General features: G+C 32.6%; 1 protein-coding gene and 1 pseudogene across 2 annotated transcripts in view; both read left to right on the forward strand.

Moving 5' to 3' along the window:
* The window catches only part of LOC145249442 (glutamate receptor ionotropic, kainate 2-like), a 1,370,511-nt gene that overhangs the window by 1,192,037 nt on the left and 153,474 nt on the right, over window positions 1-25,000 (forward strand). For both annotated transcript variants that reach the window (XM_080110999.1, XM_080111000.1), the window contains one exon: window positions 1,087-1,293. In XM_080110999.1, the coding sequence (XP_079967125.1) occupies window positions 1,087-1,293 (207 nt within the window). The remainder of the gene's footprint in view (window positions 1-1,086; window positions 1,294-25,000) is intronic.
* On the forward strand, window positions 20,472-20,587 carry LOC145249854 (U2 spliceosomal RNA; annotated as a pseudogene).

The following is a 25,000-nucleotide window of genomic DNA, read 5'->3' on the forward strand; positions in this document are numbered from 1 at the left end:
AGAACACACGGACGCAATGCACAACACTTTTACTTTCGAGACATATACGATTATCGCCCCTGTTGCATGTTTCAGCCGATAGTTGGCGAGATCAACTTTCTCTCTATTTTTTTCAAATGGCGCGCGACTTGGGCACGTCAGCCATGCGCTTCAGGTGTGTCTTACACGCGCAAACTGATGCTGTAATGCAATGAACTTTCGTGTACTATCTTAAGTGAGGTAAGCACAGATGTAAATCATCATCAAACAAACTCTACAGTCATGAATAAACATGAATAAACAACTTTTAAAAAAAATATTTAATCTCAGTTCACACACAAAGATCAACAGCACGTACGTACACACAAATCTTATGTATTTTTCACCAAAAGCTATTGTCTAGAAAAATAATGTATACATATTCTATCTTGTTTTAAATAAAGTGTACGGTTATATATATATATATATATATATATATATATATATATACTCGGTAAAGTTTATTAATTTATGCCGTTGAATGCGCAACAAATATCACAAGTCAGTGCATTCAGAGAAGCAGAAAACAGGAAAGGAATTCCAACGTCTTACAGTCCGAGAGAAGGAACTATTAGAGTAGAATGCTTTCATGCTTCTAGGGATCTGAACCAGTGAAGAGTGGGATTTTGCGAAAGAGCTCACAGGTGAATTAATCAAAGCACATTCCATTAAAGTACTTGCAAAATACGAAGAGCGATGCAACAACGTGGCGATGCGACAGAAGTTGAAGCTTGGCCAGTAGTATGAAACCTATTAGATTTGCGACTCTTTTTTAACCCTGTCTAAGGCTGAAAGATTATTGGACGATGCAACAACAATACTTCATGCATGTGCGAATTTTGGTTTCTTCAAGATATTAGATACTCTCTTGTGTGAGTAATTTTCTAGCACATATCCTTTGCAGCAGCCTTGGCAATATTTTCCATGTGTTCTTTTCATATTTCTTGTAATTTTTAAGCATAGGAGTTTGAAAGTGGGCGCTTGAATAAGGTGCTCTCTGTCAATCGCTATGTTCTCCACTTTCATCCCTTATATTTTGTATTCATTTATTTTATTCTTGTGTCGCAGGAACCGCCATACGCCATGTTGGAACCTGACGAAAACGGCGATGGTGAGAAGAAACAGTATCAAGGTTTTGCAATAGACTTACTTAAGGAGATCGCCAAGAAGTTGAAGTTTAATTACACGGTTTACATCGTTAAAGACGGCACTTACGGAGCTCCAAACGACAAGACGGGGGATTGGAATGGGATGGTGCGTGAATTAATTGAAAAAGTAAGTGTTGCTTCATTTCCAGTTCTCTTTCTCTTTCCTTTCAGCAAAGAAGCAATTTGTAAACATAATTCTGCTATTATTATTGCTGTTGATAAAACTCGTCGGGTTCAGCGAAGTTTTTAACGAATTCTTAAGTGATTTTAATTCCTAAATTAAAAAACATTTTCAGTTTTTCTGCATTTTCTGAAAGCAAATTTTCATATTCAAAATACATTAACGATTTAGTAATCCAACTATTTCAACATAATACCAGTGATTTACGATTTTGCTACTTATAAATTATGCAACTTAATAAAATCTTATTTCGATGTGATGCCAATGATTCTGGTTGGTAGTTTTATTTTACGGCATATCAACCCTTTGCGAGTTATTTATTAAATAATCCGGTCGTTTAGGAAAACATTTTTTGTGTGTATTTAAGTTCTTTATATCTTAAAATATTTATTCATGGTGTTTGATTATGTTGTTTTGTAGAATAAAAAATGATTGTGTTGTTTTGGCCTTTGCACTACATGATTGAGTTTTAAAAAAAGAAAAAGAATAAAGACAAAACAGTAACGTTAATTTTTTTATGCATTTAGACCAAGAACTAAATATCTTCAGATTGCCTGATCAGCTGGCACCAAGTTGCCAGTGATTTTATCATGAAGCTATTTCGACATGAAACTAGCGATTTAGTAACGTATATAACGTTATCAGTGGTTCAGTAATGAATCTATCGCGAAATTATATGACTGAGAAAGAAGGTTATTTCAACATGATATCGCTGGTTTTGTAATGTTGTCTCCAGCTTGCTATCACCCTTTCACGATTACGCTTATTTGAGCATGAAACAATTGATTAAATAATAAGACTATCACAACAAGTCTTGTTAGTATATTTATTTAAAAACTAGCATGAAGGCCCGATGTTGCCCGGGATTGAATGATAATGATCAACGACTGTTTCACACTCCCATTTTAAAGTTACTGATATTTACTTTCATCGAAATCGTTGAAATCCTCCATTTTCCAATCAAAACGGCTGTTGCCTGTTCTTGTTGGGGACCCATCGTGGTGCATCGAGAGGAAGTTTCACATGCCTCTCACAGTGATTTAGTCAACACTATATTATAGTCTACATTGCACTGTAGAGAACTTACTGTTTATTTGATAAAATTATTTTTATGTAACGGCTTGAATTTAATATTTAAATGAAAAGTCAATTATCATGGTTCACTTGTGCTTTAAACAAAAACATGCATTTCGAACGCGCCCCTGTCATATCAGAGAACCTACTGTTGATTTCATATGCTGAGCCTTCCTGCTTATATGATGTTAAAACTTTTCAGATGCACCTGTGATGATGTTAAGCTGCGTAAGGTGTTTCTTCGTTCATCTGATTTTTTCGATTATACTTATCGGATACATTCCTATACAAAACCTACCTTAGAACACTGTGAGATATGTAAACGGCATGTGTGTAAAATTTCATAAAAACTTGCCGAGCCGTTGCAGAGTCTATAGGGAACGAACTCACACACACACAAACACATAAAGTTCCTTTTATTTAATAGTAAAGATAGAGATAACACACCTCTGTTGTTACAGTGTGTTTAGTGTTAAGGTTGGCCTCGTAGTATATCAACTTAATTAAGGCTTTTATAGACTAATGCAAGCGATGTAATTTTATACATGATGTCCAAAAAGTCACTGAAAGGTTTCGAACTTGAAAACATTATTTTTGATTATATTTGTCTGTAATTATAACACAATGTGATTAAGACATTGGGATTTGTTTTAATTCAAAATTCAAACAAATCTTTATTTATGAAAAATAATGTCTTTTAAATGTTGACCATTATCAGCTTCGCATATTGGTGCTCTTTTCAAAACATTATTCATGACAGATTGCAGAATCTCTGGATTGCGATTTAACTTCCCTTATTTCGTTTCCGATGTTTTCTTTCAATTCTTGCAGGGTTTGGGGTGTTTTAACATAGACTCTTTCTTAAAGTTATTCCTACAAGAAAAAGTCGGGACTGGTCAAGTCTGGGGAACATGGTGGCCATTTGACATTGCTATAGCGAGAGATAATGTTGTCGCCAAAGCATTGCCTGAGAAGCTCCATAGTGTCTCCCGCCGTATGTGCCATTGCCTCATCTTGTTAGAACTATAATTTTCAATTTATGTGCGCAGGCAGTCTGTAATCATAGTCTGGTATCTCTCTCCAGTAACAGACAGCATTTTTGTCTTGATCTTCAAAACAAAAGGTTCACTAATCTTCTCCTCCGTTACTGCACATCATACAGTGCACTTTATGGGATGCAACTGCTTTTGATGAATTCCCTTTGAATTTTCAGAGCCCCTAATTTAGTTTGCTAATGAATCCATTCAAATGAAAATGGGCTTCGTCTGACATAATCAATTTTTGCAGAAAATTGGGGTCATTTCGGATAAGTTTTTGCATTTGAACAGCATATTGAGCCCTTGTTTGAAACTCTTCAGGCTTCAAGTGTTTAACAAGCTGCACTTTATAAAGAAAGGGTTTTAAACTGTGCAGAAAATTGTAATAAGCTTCGACATATCCCAAGTTGTGTGGAACGTCGTCAAATCGATGTTTCAGGATGCTGCTCGACGCTCTCTTGCGCTCTTTCCCTATTTTCATTTGTGACGACGTTTCAAGGTCTGCCAGCTCGCGGAAGGTCAAGTATAGCTCCTTGGTCTTCAAATCGGCGCACAATGTTTCGAATTGTATTGTCACTTGGGCTATCTCTTACATGAAAATGCCGTCGATAAGTTCTTTGAATCAAAACGATTGGCCCCTGATTTTGGTTAAACAAATTCACAACTTGCGTATGTTGTTCAATACTATACTTATCCATAAGAAATTTTCAAAATATTATCTGTAACATATTTGAAATAGAAAATAAAATAATCATTAATGGCAAAATGACAAAGGTTTTTATCCCCCCCCCCCAGTAACTTTTTGGACACCCTCTACTATCGATGTATTATTATGGATATTACTGCAATATACTATTGGTGTTGTAATAAGACGATTACAGCACTGTTGTTGCTGTTGTTGTTGGGGGGATGCTATTATAGTATATCATTTCTGCGGCAATAAAACCATAGCAGTATTACACTATTGGGGTAGTTATGAGTCTAGTACCCCTTTTTTGTTTCCAATTTCCTTATCATTTTGTTGCAGCTGGGGACGGGGAATCCTACCGGATGCAAGATATTCACTCGCTATCTCGGACATTACAACCGATAGATCTTTTTAAGATTTTAACCGATCCTTTAAATGCAATTGTGTGTATCATCCTTGCACTTAGTTCACCGAGTATATTCGTCATGTATTTTTCTTTTTCTTGGATCCGAGTGTTCCTCTGCTTACTAGGATGACGAAGATCATGTGTTATAGAATTACATTCCGGTTTAGTATATTTTGTTTTAGAGAATATATGAACATTTTATATCCGTGCCAAGTCCTTAATAAATGTGATAATTTTTTTTTTTTTTTTGTGGAATTTTGAATCTTTGTTTATTGTTTGATTCTTTTCTCATACTTTAATTTATATCATTTAATATCATTCGTATTTCTGCATTTCTTATTTTATCAGGTTGACAAGAAAGTTCTTGCGTTTATTTTACTTTTAACTTGCAGATAAACATATCTCGGATCGAGCTAATATTATTGATCGAAATAAGCACAAACAGGTCATCACACTGTTGCCAATGAAAAACAAGTGTATTTATGTTAGTAACGTAAAAATCTTGCGTTCTGGTGGCGATGAAGTCGCTGAACGCGTTTTTGATATCGCTTTAGTTTTTGAAGAATTTCTCACGCAGAAAGTTTTCAAGATGCTTGAAAAAGTGATAGTCGGTAGGTGAAAAATCTGGAGAATATGGCGGATGAGGCAGTGTTTCGTAGCTCAATTTATTCAACTTCTGCAAGATCGGTTTAGCAATCTGCGGTCAAGCATTGTCTTGAGGAGAATTTGGCCTTTTCTGTTGATTAATGCTGGGTGTTGTTGTCGAAGTTTCTGATGTATTTCATCCATTTGTTGTCAGTACTCCTCCGTCGAAATAGTTTCATCTGCATTAAGCAAAAACTGTAATGGATGAGACCGATCGCAGACCACCAAACAGTCAGCATGACCTTCTTTTGGTGCAACTCTGACTTAAGGAAATGTCGTGGAGCTTCGTCGGCATTTAACCATTGAACTGAGCGTCGCCGGTCGTCGTAAAGAACCCACTTTTCATCGCAAGTCAATACCCGGTCGAGAAACGGGTCGTTCTTGTTGCGTTCATAATGTGAATATAACACTTCATAACGTTGTTTATTTTGGTTGTCGTTCAAATCGGTGATGCACCCATTTATCAATTTTTTTTTCTTTCCAATCTCTATTAAATTGTTAGAAATCGTCGTACACGTCACATCTAATTCATAAGCAAGTTCTCGAACAGTTGTGTGTGGATTTACTTTGACTAAGACTCTTAATTGATCGTTGTCAGCATCCGATAGGTCGACTGATCATTTTCAAGACTCTTATCGCTGCCACGAAATTTCTTAAACCATCATTGTGCTGTGCGTTCAGTAGTGGTTCATGGGCCAAATGCTTCGTTAATATCGCGAGCTGTTTCGGCAGCTTGTCGGCTTAGCTTAAATTGAAATGAAAAAGTTGTGCGAATTTTCTTCTTTTTTCTTACCAAGGTAGTCACCACTTATCAAGGCCCGGAAGCCACTCGGGGATAAGGGTTATTGCGTGTACAGTAATCAATGGGATAGTATCGTAGTAATCGTTAGTATTAGCGATTTGATAAAGTGTCTTACTCAAGGAGGCTATTCATCAGGAATTTGTTTATGTTGGACTTGAAGACCTCCAAGTTGTAGTCAGATGGGAAACAGGCAGACGGAAGAGAGTTCTACAGGCGTGCATTTTGTCTATCTTGTATTCAACGTTGTGAAGCGTTTTAAAACGATTGTAATTTAAACGATTAGATAGAGCGAAAAACGCTCTTTAAAAGGATATATAAAGATATTAAGACGAAAACTTGTTTGAAAAAACATTTGAAACCAAGCGTAACTTATTTTTTGGTTTCATTTAAATTTTTTTTAATAATTTTTTTTTAATGTTTTTTTCATGTTTCCTTCTCTTTTATTCATTTTTTATATTACTTTTCGTTTTTTGGTTCTGTTTACGCGTGCTACTACTACTACTACTATTACTACTGATAATAATGCTACTACTACTAATAATAATGATAATAAAATAATAATGCTACTACTACTAATAATAATAATAATTCTACTGCTACTGATACTACTACTATTACTAATAATAATGCTACTATTACTACTAATAATAATAATAATGCTACCACTGCTGCTGCTGCTACTACTAATAATAATAATAATGCTACTACTACTAATAATAATAATAACAATGCTACTACTACGAATAATAATAATAACAATGCTGCTACTACTAATAATAATAATAACAATGCTACTACTACTACTACTAATAATAATAATAATGCTACTACTAATAATAATAATAAAAATGCTACTAATAATAATGCTACTGCTACTAATACTAATAATAATGCTACTACTACTAATAAAAATAATGCTACTACTACTACTACTACTAATGATGATGTCTCCGTTTTTACTCTAGCTTTTTTGCCCTCTTTTCTATAATCTTCCTTTTTCTTCCCATTTAATCGTCTTATCGCCCCTTGCAGTCTTTATTTGCAATATTTCTTGTAATATTTTTCTTTTTTTCTTCCATTTTTTATCTCTTTTTGATAGTCTTTTATTATTTCATTCCTTTCCTTCTTCTTTTGCCTCTCCCTTCTTTTCTAAACTCTTCCTTTATCTTCATATTTAATTGCCTTATCTCCCCTTTCATTCTTTATCTTCAATATTTTTTTTTCCTTTTATTTTTTCCCCCTTTTTTGTTTCTTTATTTCTTTTACTTCATTCCACATCATCTTGGCTTCTATTATTTTGTCTCTCGTAAATTTCCTCCCTCGTGTCCTATTCTTTCCATTCTTCTTTCGCCTTATCCCCATTGTCTTGTGCTACCTCTTTGTCGCCTCACTTTCCTCATCCTCTTCATCCCCTGTCAATGAAATGAATCGACAAACAACGAGCAGAAACGTAATCCTCTAAGGAAATAAAAAATTAAAATATCATTAACCAAGATAATTATACCACAGCGAAAAGAAAATATCATCCGTTTTTGAAAAAGCTATTTGAAAAAACGGATGCTGAAAATCGATTCGTTGTCACGTGTCGGTTTGCAACCCCGAAATGCTCAGTTACCAACGATTCAGAATACAAAATGGCGGCTCTCTTTGTCTGCCATTGTCAGATTGTAATTACAAAGAGACAAAAAACGCGCGTATTTATGTAATACCTTTTACTACCGCTTGCTTCGTGTTTCAAAACTTTTATTAAAAATCACAACTATCAACAAACAAAACTGTGCATATATATATATATATATATATATATATATATATATATATATATATATATATATATATATATATTAGTTATGAAAATATATGGGGCCATTAAGCTACACAGAAATTTTTGCGTTTCATGTTCATAAGGACTCGCCAGGCTAATGCATGTTTACATGTGTCTGTATATATACATGTGTTATTAAATTTGCCCCTTAACTAACTTCTTGTTGTTTCCGCCGGCTTTTACCAGTCAGCTTCCAAGCTCTTATCAGGCAAAGATCGGATGACTTATTTCCATATTTCTTGGTTCGTTTTTGAAGAGGGTGAATCATTTTTCCTTGTGTATTATAAGACCACCTTGTTGTAACCTGGGTGTACTAGATACGGTTTCTTATTTTTAGTTTATAATATAGTGTCATATTAGTGTGAATTGTATTATTATTATTATTATTATTATTATTATTATTATTATTATATAGCCAGTTTATATAACGTGTGCATATGTAAATATTTATATTGGCTTGTGATTGTCACTAGTGTATTGAGTGTATTTATCTGATAATATGTGTGATCTTCTAGTGTGTATAATTTTCGTCTTCGCTATGTTTGTGTGACTGCTTACGCATATACATTACACATATAAATACAGTTCTTACTGGACATATAACAGTTCATGAACAGACAAAGGAGCACATACCTTTTTGTAGTCGCTACACATTAACACATCGTTCTAAACGTGCTCTTAAAAAATGCAAATCATTTTCTCGTTTGAAAACTTATGGCAAACAAATTATCTTTCACGCATTTAACATTTATTCATTGTTGCCATTTCTTTTGCTCTCGGAGTGCACGTCTTTTGTGTTCTCAGCCGAATACTTCCATAACTTTCGACTCAAACTCTCAGACTCGATCTGACTCTAACTGCTCTATTCTCTGAGTAACGGTGCCATTCTTATTTATGTAACTACTTAATTATTTGCGACTTAGCACAATGAATCAGTGACCTGAGCTTTATCACGTATTTACATGAAAACTAATTTCCTAAAAGTAATTATTTTTGCCATTCAAACTTTTTCTCCAAACATTCCTTTTTCTCTTATTGAAATATTTTCAATTCAATAACACTGATAATCGCAATTACCTTTGCTTACCAATGTGTAACATTGTTGTAACTACACACACACACACACACACACACACACACACATATATATATATATATATATATATATATATATATATATATATATATATATATATCTTAGAAATTAAAAATGTCTGGTTTATGTCGAAACAATTGTAATATCCCAAAAAAATACAAATATGAAGTTATTCCTTCTTGTTATTTTTGTTTATTGCAAATATATATATATATATATATATATATATATATAATATATATATATATATATGATATATATATATATATAATATATATATATATATATATATATAATATATATATATATATATAATATATATATATATATATAATATATATATATATATATATATATATAATATATATATATTTATATAATATATATATATATATTTATATAATATATATATATATATATATATAATATATATATATATATTTATATAATATATATATATATATTTATATAATATATATATATATTTATATAATATATATATATATTTATATAATATATATATATATATTTATATAATATATATATATATATTTATATAATATATATATATATATTTATATAATATATATATATATATTTATATAATATATATATATATATTTATATAATATATATATAATATATTTATATAATATATATATATATATATATATATATATATATATATGGCATAATCGCGTTGAGACACCGGTTCTCGTCAGATCTCGAAAGTTAAACAACGTTGAGCCTGGTTAGTACGGTATGGGTGACCATTTGGGAATTCTTGGCGATATATGTGCTCTCTGCTTATCTCGGCATTTGTTCCCAGTCATTGTGTACATACATTTCACTTGCCTCTGGCATTTAACAATGTCTACTGAGGAGATGTCTGATTGGAGATTGCGCACCTCCTGCCACAAAAATTTCACGCGCAGACACCCCTTCGTGGGTATCCATAGTCTGTTAAAGACTGAAGGAGCCCTATATATATATATATATATATATATATATATATATATATATATTTTGTGTACAGAAAGTTGTTAGTTGAGACAGGTCATTGGTACCGTCGGTTTCAAGCCCGATAATAAGGCCCGTTTAAGGTATCCTTATCGAGCTCACTTCAGCCAATATTCGTCGTATAGGAGACGAATATTGGCTGAAGAGAGCTCGATAAGGATACCTTAAACGGGCCTTATTATCGGGCTTGAAACCGACGGTACCAATGACCTGTCTCAACTAACAACTTTCTGTACACAAAATATAAGTACGCTCTTAAAATTTGGATTTTCCTTTTAATTGAGCACTCTGCTGAAATTCTTTTTCCAAAAAAACTAATCATATATATATATATATATATATATATATATATATATATATATATATATATATGACAAAAGTCTATATTCCAAGATGTATTCATCTTACTGAGTTTTTTTGTTTGCTTTTTTTTACAAAGCTGGAAGGCCACTCGAGGATAAGGGTTAATGAGTCTTTCAGCATTTTAAAATGTTCAATTATTAACAGCACCTCTTCTGCAGAAACACTCATATAATTATTATGTTATTTTTTAAAGATTTTTCATCATCAGAAAAATAAACTTGAAAAGAAAATAAAAAGAATATGGTCATGATTACATAAATCCGAATAAATCGGAAGAGTAGTTGCAAGTGTGCTTTATGATATTTACGCCATCTTTGATTTTAATGCAACCATTCACACTTTACCAACCTATTAATATAATGTGGTCATATTGTTATAATTAATAGTAAAACATCTTACAAAATACTTTTAAATTGTTAATAGTGTTCGATGAAATTAACAATTGTTAAATCTAGAATGTGTGTATTTATGTTTTTATACGAAAACAATTTTAATTCAGAGAATTTGTTTACACTATTTAACGTATTTCGTATAATGTGAATATATTTTCGGACTTAACCTTCTTATTATACTCAATAAATATTTTATTTGGTATATTTCTACGTTTAAACAGATTTCTATTAACTAATAAAATTTAGTTAGAATTAATTGACTTTTTATTTTCATTACTCAATATTTCGTTACGTTTGTTTATTTTCTTTTTCGTGCAAGAGACGCTATTCCACTTTAAAAGTATACTGCATTATCTCCCGTACATATTATAATCATTTTATTTGTTATATTTTATGAATTTAAACTGTACTAATTTAATGTTATATTTCACTAATTTATTTGTTCAAATTTACCCTATATACTTATTTTTACTTATTTATTTTATTACCTGTATTAAACATATATATATATATATATATATATATATAGTAATTTATAAAATATATATGGCGATTAAGCTACACTGAATATTCTGCGTTTCATCCACTATAGGATTCGTCAGGCTTACGAACAGATAAGCCTGACGAATCCTACAGTGGATGAAACGCAGGATATTCAGTGTAGCTTAATCGCCATATATATTTTATAAATTACTAACTAGCTCTACCTACGTATTGAGCACTTTTGAAGTAAATACTTAAAGTTTACGCATAAATCTATACTTTCGTATATTAAATTTATGTGAGTAAATGAAGTAGTTATAAATTAATATATATATATATATATATATATATATATATATATATATATATATATATATATATATATATCAATTTATTCTGTGCATATAGCTTTTTTCGCTTCTCCAGTTTAAAAAGCTTTGAGTTTTTATAAGTTTAGGATTTCTAATTCCTTATTCAGACATAATATATACAAATTTTTTGTGTGTGCGAAGTCAAGTGTATGGTGTTATTTTTCAGTTTTACTGCAAAACCGATATAGTGTTCAGTATAATTTCTGCCATGAAACTGCAGTAAGATGTTAAACTAAGTACAATCAATTATTATTTATTTTTTAGATATTTTGGAACTTAAAATCTGAGTGTTGGAGTATTGTTTTTGGATTCACCTCAAACAAGGCAAATTGCCACTGAGACGTAATGAGCTAGGGTGAATTAGCAACCTACAGTAACGCTTTTAGTCGGAAGTAGAGTAGTAAGATGTTTTTCACATTACATTTAAATTTCTAGAAGTTAGTACAGTATGGGGAGTAGGATGTAGGAACGTAAGTCTAGCAGTCCAACAAAAGAAACTTCAGAGTAGAAGGTTCTTCAGCATCATGGAACATCTATAGTTAATGCATGTCATTTTGTTGCTTGTCGGGCTAGTTTGCCCATAATCCTTTATTTTTGTTAAGTTGATGAGTGCTGATGAATAAAGGCGTTATAAATTAAAAAAATTTACATAATTATTATATGAATGATTATGTGCTACGAAACAGGTGTTGTCAAGATATGAAATTTTCAACAAGCTTAAGAAAATAAACGATAAGGTGGACAACATCTTGAAATTGGGATTGGTTGGTTCGTTGGTTGGTTGGTTGATTGTTTTTGTTTTACGGCATATCAACCCTTTTCAGGTTATTTAATGCCGAATTCAGTTATTTTGAAGAAAAAAATTTTAGTAGAATATATTTTGTTGTTTCTAAGTCAGTTTCTATTTAACCCATATTGGAACCCTAACAGGTACTACCGCTCCGAGTCAGAGTGGACCTGGGAGCAATGGCAATTAAAGGGTGGCTCCACACTCCCCAAAGCCCGCAAGATGGGGCCTCACCATTGGATATAGTTTAAGGTCATATCCTGGACCTGAAATTTGGAATATGGAGCTTTTGTCATTATATATATATATATATATATATATATATATATATATATATATATATATATAATCTTTATTGTTTGCTGGGATAAATGACTAGACAGATAGAGCTTTCCTATTTACTTACCTGGTAGGGGTATGATAGCTCAATTAACACGGACTAACAACTTGGGTGTGCTAAGTTCGAATCCAGTTCATCCCATAGAAACAATCTCACTTGGCTACCTTCACATGTTTCCACTCATATGTACTCGATGTTTTTCTACGAAGAATTCAAATTCAAAATATAACAGGGAAACTTATGCCAGCAATAGAATCATCTAATTCATTCGAAATGAATGAATAAATTTATTTCCTCATCAAATACGAGGGGCGTCTCAAAAGTAATGCCTCGTATTTGCTTATTCCGCCCGAATGGATCAGAGATGATTGCAAATTTCATTCTTATGATAACCCAATTTATACATTCATCACCTGAAAGTTTCATCTCTCTGTTACGGGTATTGACAGTGGGCGACTCTAAGAAAACAATCTCTGTCATGGATGTGAGTTGGAAGCAGATGTGTCACTTAATTCCTGTAAAAAAATCCAAAGCGAATGATGGTTACTATGTAGAAAAATAAATTTATGGACACAAAACGGCACTTGTTATAATGACATTACTCTCGTCTGTGTAGCTCTTCAACGCTTGGAGTAGAAAATGTATAGGAAGCTTTACTTTTGGAGCAACCGTTGCAGTTTTGGTTTTAATCTAATTTCTTTAAAAAACTCACTTTAGCTGTAACTTTCGCCGATGTGTCAATTTCTGAAATTTATACATTCACGGTAAAGCACGAAATTAATGTATATTCTTATTGGACAATTAGAACTTTTCATATCGCATTCATTTGTATATTTGTCTAAAATTAAAAAAAAAAAAGCTTTTCTTTTTCATTCAGTCGAAATTTTCAAAAATCAAATCCCCCTTCTTCCTGTGGCTAACACTTGATTTCTATATGAGAAACATAGATATTCGAATATTCCATTAAAGTTCTCCTTTAACTCTTAAACACTGAGGTAGTAAAGAAGTTAAGAATATTAATTCTCCTCTCCCCAATTGACCACTTAAATATATTTATAGTATATCTTTCTAGTAGTTACTTGGTCTTACGGGACTTCGAGAATTCATCTCGTCAGGTGGTGTATCCACCTTAATGCAATTACTTGAGATAACATCACTTGCAGAGGATGCTCCATTCCTCGTAAAATCCAATGTTGGTTAGTCATATGAAGACATTCAAGTTCTGTCCAGTAGGCATTAACGTTCTTTCCAGTAGGCATTCAAGTTTTTCCAGTAGGCATTCCAGTTTTTTTTCCAGTAGGCATTCCAGTTTTTTTTCCAGTAGGCATCCAAGTTTTTTTCAGTAGGCATTCAAGTTTTCTCCAGTAGGCATTCCGGTTTTTTCCAGTGGGCATTCCAATTTTTTCCAGTAGGCATTCCAAGTTTTCCCCAGTAGGCATTCCAGTTTTTTTTCCAGTAGGCATTCCGGTTTTTTTTCCAGTAGGCATTCCGGTTTTTTCCAGTAGGTATTCCAGTTTTTTTTTTCCAGTAGGTATTCCAGTCTTCTCCAGTAGGCATTCAAGTTCCCTCTGCTACGTGTTTAAATTTCTCTCTAATACCTGGAACTACCCTAAGACAGGATTGAGTACCTACCAATAAATCGATAATAAAGTAATTTGGCGGCAGTTATCTCCTGCATTCTGATTGTTGATTGCATTCTGGGACAATTTTATTTTAACATTATTGGCTGACTGCCAGATTTATTTTGAGTCCTGATGATGACATTGAAATGTCGAAACGTTGATCGATCCATGTAGACACCTAAAAGTAACAGATATTAGTTTTTTTCTGTTGACCATTTGATTATGGTCAATAATTTTCGTAATTGAGAAGGAAGAGCACAGTGTGGCCGGTTACATCATGAACCGTATAAGTTTTCTAAAATGGTATTATAATAAGACATTTAAGGTAAACATCTGATGAGTACGTGACTAAATATGCAGCAATAACATAAGTTTACAGATTTGTCAGCGGCAATATGAAACAATATTGTAATGGATACCCTTAGAAAAGTAATAAATGACCAACTGAGAAAACTTGATATTTGTAACTTGACGAATTATTTTATTGCACTAAATATGCTCTGGAACCCAATAAAAGTAATTCATTGAGCTTGAATTTTTAAAAATTTACAAAATTAAAAAAAAGTCTTTTTCATTATAATAAACTTTATTTATGCGAAAATCTTTTAATCCATTACCGAGTACATTTCAAGTTAATGATAAACCTATATATATATGTGTGTGTGTGTGTGTGTGTGTGTGTATGAGAGCATATGAAGTAGGTATACATAGGTAATAAAAGGACTGCTGATGTACATAAATATAGACAGACATCGATAGATCGATATATATCTGACAACTAAAGCGGCAAATAAAGCCACATAGACAGATAGATAGATAGTTTCCATCTGAATGCGTAGTGCTTCGAATCAATCGATATATATATTTCTTCATGTGCCTACCTAAACTGCCAACCTGCGTGTGTGCACGCATGCACGTGCATACACCTACGCCGGAAGCCTCACTCTCGGCAACGAAATGGCCACTTTCCGTAACTTAACGAATTCAGACGAAGCATAAAAGGTGAATTTGTCGAAAATTAGAATCGCTTTGTGTCGTAATGTCAGAGTTGGTCAACTCTACGTTCCCGACTCGCACGCCACAATGGCCAATGCTCTTGTTGCGAATCCGCTCCTGCTGCTGCTGCTGCTGCTGCTGCTGCTGCTGCTGTTTGAAAAACTCGGACAAAAAAGTAGGGAAAAGAGCAGTTCATAAAAGATTGAAAGACAGTATAAACCTTTTAGAAAAGAATAGGACGAATGTCTGAAAGAATGTAACCTTTATAACGTGACAATGGTTAGATAGATAAATAGATAGATAGATAGATAGATAGATAGATAGATGGGGTTCCTGCATATTCCTCGAGACATTTCATTGCTCTATTACCTCCCTTATTTTCTAGACGGTGATAGATGATTCGGTGTCCCCGACATCTTCCAGCAGATATTATGTATTATAATATATAATATTATGCGTTATTTATTATTATTATTTATTATTAATATTTCATATGAAAACAAGTGGTACAATGTGAACAATTCTTTTATTTAAAAAATATATGTGCAATATTTATTTATTGTAATTATTTCTTTCTTTTGTATGTGGAATATTCTTAAAAATAAATAAACGTATTTTTTACAGAAAATTGTCATTCTTATGCCTAACTACGTATAATACTACTACGACTAATAATAATAATAATATTAATAATAATAATAATAATAATTAATAATTCGTCTAAGAATGCGATAAATTTCTTCAGTTAAAATATCTGTTGAAAGATGTTTCGTCGGGGACACCAAATCATCTATCACCGTCTAGAAAACAGGGAAAGTAATGCAACAATAAAATATTTCTGGAAATATGCCATCAGGCCAGATAGATAGATAGATAGAGTAGCTTCCTTCAATCTTGACAGACTATGGATACCCAATCCAAGGGTGCCTGCGCGTGGAATTTTTGTGGCAAGAGTTACGCGATTTCCAACCACAATTCTCCTGTATCGGCGTTGTAAAATATCAGTGGCAAGTGGAGGTTCAGGACAACTGGAAAATATGCCGAGATAAGCGGAGAGCACATACATACATACATACATACATACATACATACGTTGCTTAACTTCAGTTATCTTACGAGAACCGGTGTGTCAACGTGAGTGTGTCGTATAAATGCATATATACATAAACACATAGATAGATAGACAGACAGAATACTGGAATGAGTATCCATTAATCATTTATAATCTATCTTAACCGATAATCTACTCCCTTCTCTCCTTCTCTCTCTCTCTCTCTCTCTCTCCATACAGAGAGAGAGAGAGAGAGAGAAAGAAAAAAATGAAGATAGATAAGAATGAAACAATTCAAAGCGTTTACAATATAACAAAAAAGTAAAACTTTTATAAAATGAAGAGAAATATATAAAGATAGATTGAAATAAATAGATGCGAATAGACCAAGGAGATAGTAATTGACGGAGCTATATAGATAGATATAAAGAGATAGGTAGATTAAGATAGATATTTAAGTAGATAGCGAGGTGTTTTCAATAAGTTACCAAGCTTTTTTTGTACAGGCATTTAAATTTGCCGTAGACTCTTGAAAATTCAGTATGTTATTGCTATACATCTTAGGAGATGACTGACTAATTTTTATGATTTCAGGTTCAAATGAACAGCTATGGCAGGAATCGGAATACACCCTACTAAAGTCTGATTGTCACAGCTGGTGAATTTAACATCGTAAATCTGAATGTAAGGACACTTAAAAAGAGCGATATGCGATAAAATTCTGTTTTGAACTTTGGAATAATGCCACAGAACTTATGAAATGCTTCAGACTGATTTTGGACCATTTTGCATGAATCGTGTATCAGTTTTGAGTGGCATAAGAGACTCAAGAAATGCAGTGAGTTTAGGAAGGATAATGAGAAGTGTGGACGGAGTAAGGAAGTCAGAGAACCAAAGTTGATTGGTCAAATAAAGAATTTCATGGATAAGGACCGTCGTGTGTCGATAGAGACAATAAGTTCACAGTTTGATGTCAGTGTGGGAACTATGAAAACAATTATTCGTGAGGAACTGAAGACCAATCCACAACTCCATCCTTGTAATAGACTATTTGACCAAGATGGGTATCAAGACAATTCCTCGCCCTCCTTATCATTCAGACCTTGCGTCATGTGACTTTTGGTTATTCCCTAACCTCAAGAAAAACCTCTGAGGGTGTCGTTATGAGATAATTGAAGATATGAAAGAGGCTGTGGCGAGGAGCATTGGCACATTCACACACGAGGACTTCCATGAGGCTTTCCAGAAGTTGTTGGAACGGTACAACAAGTGTATTGCAGCTGGAGGAGATTACTTCGAAGTGGACTAGAGTTTCACGGAAACTTGTTGAAGGCACCTCGTATATATGAATAGACTAAAATAGAGAAGTATGTATATTTATATTTCGATATATCTGAATAAGCTATTACAAAAACTGATATTCGACATTTTTGTTGAAGAAATTTGTAAATATTTTTAACAACTTTTTAATTGAAAGAGATGTTGAATGTTTTTTTTTAATTGAAAGAGATGTTGAATGTTTTTTTTTAATTGAAAGAGATGTTGATTTTTTTTTTTTAATTGAGAGAGATGTTGAATGTTTTTTTTTAATTGAAAGAGATGTTGAATTTTTTTTATTATTGGAAGAGATGTTGCATGCTTTTTTTTTTAATTGAAAGAGATGTTGAATGGGTTTTTTTTAATTGAAAGAGATGTTGAATGTTTTTTTTTAATTGAAAGAGATGTTGAATGTTTTTTTTAATTGAAAGAGATGTTGAATGTTTTTTTTTAATTGAAAGAAATGTTGAATGTTTTTTTTATTAATGGAAGAGATTTTGCATGCTTTTTTTTTATTGAAAGAGATGTTGAATTTTTTTTTATTATTGGAAGAGATGTTGCATGCTTTTTTTTTAATTGAAAGAGCTGTTGAATGGGTTTTTTTTAATAAACGAATAGAGGAAGTTTTAGAAGTCGACAAAAATGAATAAAATGTTGATAAAGTATATGATGTAAAAAAAATAAAACCCAGTGAATAAATTTATATTTTAAAGAAAATGAAACACTAAAACATAGAAATGAAGAGAGAAAGCAAGAAAATAAAATAAAACAAGAGAAAAAGAAGAAAAAAGAAAGAAAAAGAAGAAAGAAAAAGAAAAAAGAAGAAAGAAAATAAAGAAGAAAGAAAGAAAAAGAAAGAAAAAGAAAATGAAGGAAAAAGAAAAAGAAAATGAAGGAGAAAGAAAAAGAAAAAATATAACGAATGAAAGAAAAAAGAAAGAACAAAGAGAAAAAATAAATATAAAGAAATTAAATTAAACAAAAAAGAGAATAACAAAAACAAAGATAATGATGAAAAAAAACAAAAGACAGAGAAAGAAATAGAAACAAAGAAAGGAAAAAGTAAGAAAGAAAATAAAGCAAAAGGAAACAAAAAACAAAATGAAACAAAATTAAACAAAGACAGAAAATTGAACAAATTAAACAAATTAAAGATATTGTTTGTTTTTGTTTTACGGCATATCAACCCTTTTCAGGTTATTTAATGCTGAATCCAAAGATTTTGAAGAAAATTTTTTTAATAGAATATATTTGTTTTTTTCAAGTCGGATTCTATTTAACCCATAGTTGGGACCATAACAATTGCTACCACTCTAGGTCAGAGTGGACCTGGGAGCAATGGCAATTAAAGGTGGCTCCACACTCTCCAAAGCCCGCAAACTGGGGCCTCACCATGGGATAAAGTTTAAGGTCATATTCAAAACCAAATGAAAGATATAAGAAAATAGAAAGAACAAAGAAAAAGAAAGAAAATTGAACAAAGCGAACGAATGAATTAAAAAAGAAAGAAATAACAAGCAAAGAAAAAGAAAATTGAACAAAGTAAACGAATGAAATAAATAGAAAGAAAAACAAAGGTAATAAAGGAAATAAAAATGTTTACGATAACCAGGAAACCAATGGAAAAATCTGGCTAAAATCCTGAAAGGACGAAACTCTTGATACAAATATATAACGTGTAAATGTCGACTTGTTTCAGACACGATTACATGGCTTCGTCTTCGGAATGGACAGCTTTCATTCTTCTTCTGTTCCAATCCTCTCACAGACAATAACACGGCTTTCCGATTCGCTGATAAATTAGCATTTCGCCTGCCATATTCGAGATGCAATTGCAGCAAAGCTTCTGTGGAACCGATCGTAGTGATCGCCATTGCCTCCTGGAAGCTTCTTTAGAAATGGAACTGGCCAATCTGTCAGTTACCAATATAAAGCTATTTCGATTTACCGATTCTCAAACAAGCACAAGACGATTTGTATACTCTCGCCTCGCGTCGCTTACGTCCCAATTGATCTCCAGTTCGTTTTATTCCACGATATTCTTTTCTGATCTAATATTATTTATGACAATTTGTCAACATTTTTGACTCGTGGCGTACGGATAAAGTGATATGTATAACCAGTTATGTGTGAACGATTTCTGAAGTCTTAAGGTTTCATCCTCAGTACAGACGATACTAAGGACTACTTAAGACTTCTATCCGGTCATGACTGATGAAACAAGAACAAATTACCCTCGAGAACTAAATGAATGGTATCGTTTGAAATTCCGTATAGATTCATGAGTTTAGCAAGAGGCACTTACAGAAGGTCGGGGGTTACATCGACTGAAACTTTGTGAAAATAAAATATAGGAGCAGAACATTAGTCCGAATAATCCAAATAAAAACACAAAAATCTGAAACATAATTTATTGCTGTTAGCTTTTATTTTTCTACATTGTTCGCCGCCTTCTTCCTCTTGTTTCATCAGTTTCTTATTATTATTATTATTATTATTATTATTATTATTATTATTATTATTATTATTATTATTATTATTATTATTATTATTATTATTATTATTATTATTGTTGTTGTTGTTATTGTTGTTATTATTATTGTTATTATTATTATTGTTGTTATTATTATTATTATTATCATTATATTATTACGCTTATCGCTCTGTACGTTATCATGCTGTGCATCCCTAAAAAAAGGAAAGTGGAATATTTCAAATAAACGTTGTCACCCTTGAAAAAGGAAATTGAAATATTAAAAAAAAAAAAAAAAAATGGTGTCGCTGTTGAGGCAAAGCTAATAAAAATGATTTGTCTTTCTTGGCCTTTTGGCTAAGATCAAAGTGTAGTATATGTTCTTCAGGTGCTACATTTCAATTTCTTCTCTCTCAGTGGAAGAGAAATACTTTACGAATAAGACAATTTTTTCTCCACATTAAAAAACGACCCTGGTGTCTAAATCTGTCCCGTGTGAAGGCATTGTGAATAGGTACTATGTTTAATGTAACAAAGTTTTAATATTAAATAAGTATCTGGAAAAAGTTATTTCTGATTTAATTACAAAATACCCTGGAAATGTCACTTCTGATTAATTATAAAATGCCCTGGAAAATATCCGTTCTGATTATTTTTTTTTGTTTACTTGCCTCCCCACAACGGCGGAATTGGACATGAGGTCGGTTATAAATTTAGGGGGAAACCAGCTCCCAAAAGGGGCACTCTGGTCAATAACAAAAATAAAAATTGTATCAGTAATGAAGGATTTTTCTCCATTAACCAAGACCAAAGAAGGGGGGATTTAAGTTACTGGAATGCTGAAACTGATACTACACTCAGAAATTCAGGTTGAAGCAATGGTTGTCTAATCCCTAACCGCATTAATGTTTTTATGTATTGCTTTCGAAAAGCTGCTGAAACAGTTTATGATTTAAACATTACTTTATTTCAAGTATATTTTAAACAGTGGATTACGGGATATGAAGTCAGTCCCGAAAATTTCTCAAACCGTTTACGATTTAAACGTTACTTTATTTCATGTATATTTTTAACTGTGGGGTGGAGGATATTAAATTAGTCCTGAAAATGGGTGAAACCGTTTACGCATTACAAATCACTTTATTTAATGTATATTTTTAACATTGGGGTGGGAAATATGAAGTCGGTTCCGGAAATGACTGCAACCATTTACGATTTGGACATTACTTTATTTAATGTATATTTTTAACAGTAGGATGGGAGATAAGAAGTCGGTCCCGGAAATGGCTGAAAAAATTACGATTTATACATTACTTTATTTCATGTATATCTTCAACAGGGGTTGGGGATTATAAGTCAGTTCCAGAAATGGCTGAAACAGTTTACTATTTAGACATTACATTATTTCATGTATATTTCTAGCGGTGGGTTGGGGGATATAAAGTCAGTCCCGGAAATGGCTGAAACAGTTTACGATTAAAACATTACTTTATTTAATGTATATTTTCAACAGTGGGGTGGCGGATATGAAGTCCGTCCCGGGATTGAATGAGATGTGCAAATATATACTATCAGAAAGCGTCGCCCAGTATTGAATGAGATAGGTGGGTATTTTGCTATTATATAGTAGCAAAATACCCAGCGTCGCCCGGGATCGAATGAGATAGGTTAACGATATATATTAGCAGAATATGCGGCGTCACCCGGGATTGGATAAGATAGGTGAAACATATATACTATGAGAATACCAGAATTGATTGATTTGTTTGTAATGAAATAATCAACCCAGCCAATATATCAAAGTTATTATTTAAGTAAGGGGAAGCGACATAGTGGGTTAAAGTTATGAAAATTATTGTCGAAATTAGTAACACATCCAAGAATTATGAAAAATGATGAAATGTGAGTTACTTGATTAATGTGTTTGTAATGATATAATAAGCCCAGACAATATATCAAATATATTATATAAGTAAGAGGGAGAGGTATAATGTGGGTTTTTAATTATCAAAATTAGTGTCGAAATTAGTAACATATCCAGAATTATGAACAACGATTAAATGTGAATTAATCGATTGTGCGTTTATAATAAAATAATGAGCCCAGGAAATATATCAAAGTAATTATGTTAGTAAGAGAGGGCGATAAGGATGGTTTAAATCATGAAAAATAATTGTCGAAATTAGTAATATATCCAGGAATTATGAAAAATGTAATGTTATTTAATGCATTAGTGTGTTTGCAATGAAATGATCAGACCAGACAATAAAAATTATTGTCGCAATTAGTAACATATCCAAGAATTACGAAAAATGATGAAATGTGATTTAATTGATTGGTGTGTTTATAATAAAATAATCAGCCTAGACAATGTATCAAAGTTATTATATAAGTAAAGGGGAAGGGGATAAGGAGGGCTTGAATTATGAAAAATTATTGTCGAAATTAGTAACATATCTAAGAATCACGAAAAAATGGTGAAATATTAGATAATTGATTGGTGTGTTCGTAAGGAAATAATCAGCCTAGACAATATATCAAAGTTATTATTTAGTAAAGAGGGAAGGGCGAAAATGTGGTTTAAAGGTCAATTTTGAAGAGGTGTAATGTGTATTACATCGTCTAATGTATTTTGTTACTAATTTGTAATATCGTATTCCGGGGTTCTACCGTATATAGCTAATATGGGGAACAATTATATACAAAATGTGTAAAAAAATATTTTGTAAAATTTATTTAAAAGTTATATAAAAGTAATAACTATATAAAGTAAGTAGATACATTTATAAAAATTAAATCTATTTTTCTTAATTATTTCTTGATTTTCCACAAGCAAAGTTCATATCATTAAGAGGTTCTTCTGAGTCCTTTGATGTGCTTCCGAGTTTTCTGAAGTCATGTCAATGCAGCTACGCGTAGCTTAGAGACATGTCACTTTCCGTAATATATGGCCTGTTCCGAGGATGATAGATGCCTGTGAACTTCCAATTATGTCAGGTCTGTCTAGTTTCCCATCTTGGATATTTGTGTTATTTGAGATGATTCCAATTGCCTCAATCACGATATATATATATAGTATATATATATTATATATATATATTATATATATTATATATATTATATATATATTATATATATATATTATATATATACATTATATATATTATAAACTCTTTGTCAAGAACTTTGCAGCTAATTCTACCCTTTGCGACCAAGACCGCCAACCCCCAATATTTCCTCCTGTATCAGAAAACACGCTATGTGATATACGTATATCTGTACGTGATGTTGCGAAGCTAATCAAAAACCTTGATTCGAGTAAAGCAACTGGCCCTGATGGTATTCCAATTATAGTACTCAAAAAACTTCAACCTGAACTAGCGCCCATACTTACAAAACTGTTTAAACGTTGTCTTAAGGAGAATAGTTTCCCATCTCCCTGGAAAATCTCATCAGTATGCCCTGTATTTAAGAATTCAGGTGATCGCTCATCCCCTTCTCAGTACAGGCCAATAAGTCTCCTGTGCGTCATGAGTAAGTTGCTAGAATCTGTGTTAAATACAGAAGTAATCAAACATCTCAACAAAAATAACCTTCTTAGTGACACTCAATATGGTTTCCGTTCTGCTAGATGTACAGCAGATGTGCTTACAGTTATATTGCATAGGATTAGCAAATCTCTCGACGGTGGCAATCTTTCTAGGGCAATTGCTCTTGACATATCTAAAGCCTTTGATAGGGTATGGCATAAAGGTTTACTTCATAAGATCGCTAGCTATGGTATAGCTGGAAAAGTCTTCTTAATTATTAAATCATTTCTTTCTGATAGGTTCTTAAGAGTAGTAGTTGAGGGGCAAAAATCAGAAGCTCACAGTATTAATGCCGGTGTCCCTCAGGGATCCATCCTGGGCCCAACTCTTTTCCTGATCTACATTAATGATCTTCCAAATCATATCCTTACATCATTAGTAGACATTTATGCTGACGACACTACCATTTATGGTACCACATCTAAGACATTAAACGACCAAGTTCTCTCCAATTCTCTCTCCTCTGATCTTGAGCACGTAGTACAATGGGGAAAGGAGTGGCTGGTTACTTTTAATGCATCTAAAACCAAGCTTCTCTCTTTACATCATCAACATTCTAATCCACATTTGTCATCAATTGAAATGAATGGCTCTCGTCTTCAGGAGGCCTCAAGTTTTGACAAGCTTCTGGGCTTGACCATTACTCCTGTCTTAAATGGAACACGTATATCAAATCTGTTGCCAAGGCCGCTAGAAAAATGGTGGGATCTTTCTATCGATCCAGTAGATATCTCACTGCTGATGCTATTCTCTATCTATATAAGAGCCAGGTACGTCCAAGGATGGAATACTGTTGCAACATCTGGGCAGGAGCTGCTAGAAAGGACGTGTCCTGCCTTGATAGAGTTCAAAATAGACTTCGTAGCCTCGTAGGAGATGTCCTTTTCTCCTCCTTGCAACCTCTATCTCACAGAAGAGATGTTGCGAGTTTGTCTCTGATGTATCGTTATTTTCATGGAAAGTGTCCAACTGAGCTTCAATCTATGGTCCCCCCTCGCCAAACTTTCACAAGAAACACTCGTCTAGCTGTAAACACTATCAATAATCACTCTTTATTTGTGCTTAAACCTAAACGTAGATTCCATGAACAAAGCTTCTTTCTTAGAACTGCACGCCTGTGGAATTGTCTTCCGTTTTCCTGCTTTCCGGCTGACTACAATATGGTTGTGTTCAAGTCTAAAGTAAATAAGTTCTTGATGGGCCGTTCCATGTAGGTTATTAAATTTGCCAAATTTTCATTACTAATGATTACTATATTGACCAATTTCTACTGTA

Source organism: Euprymna scolopes, chromosome 28, assembly GCF_053919585.1.
Source record: "Euprymna scolopes isolate OS-2025 chromosome 28, ASM5391958v1, whole genome shotgun sequence".
Taxonomy (NCBI): Eukaryota; Metazoa; Mollusca; class Cephalopoda; order Sepiida; family Sepiolidae; genus Euprymna; species Euprymna scolopes.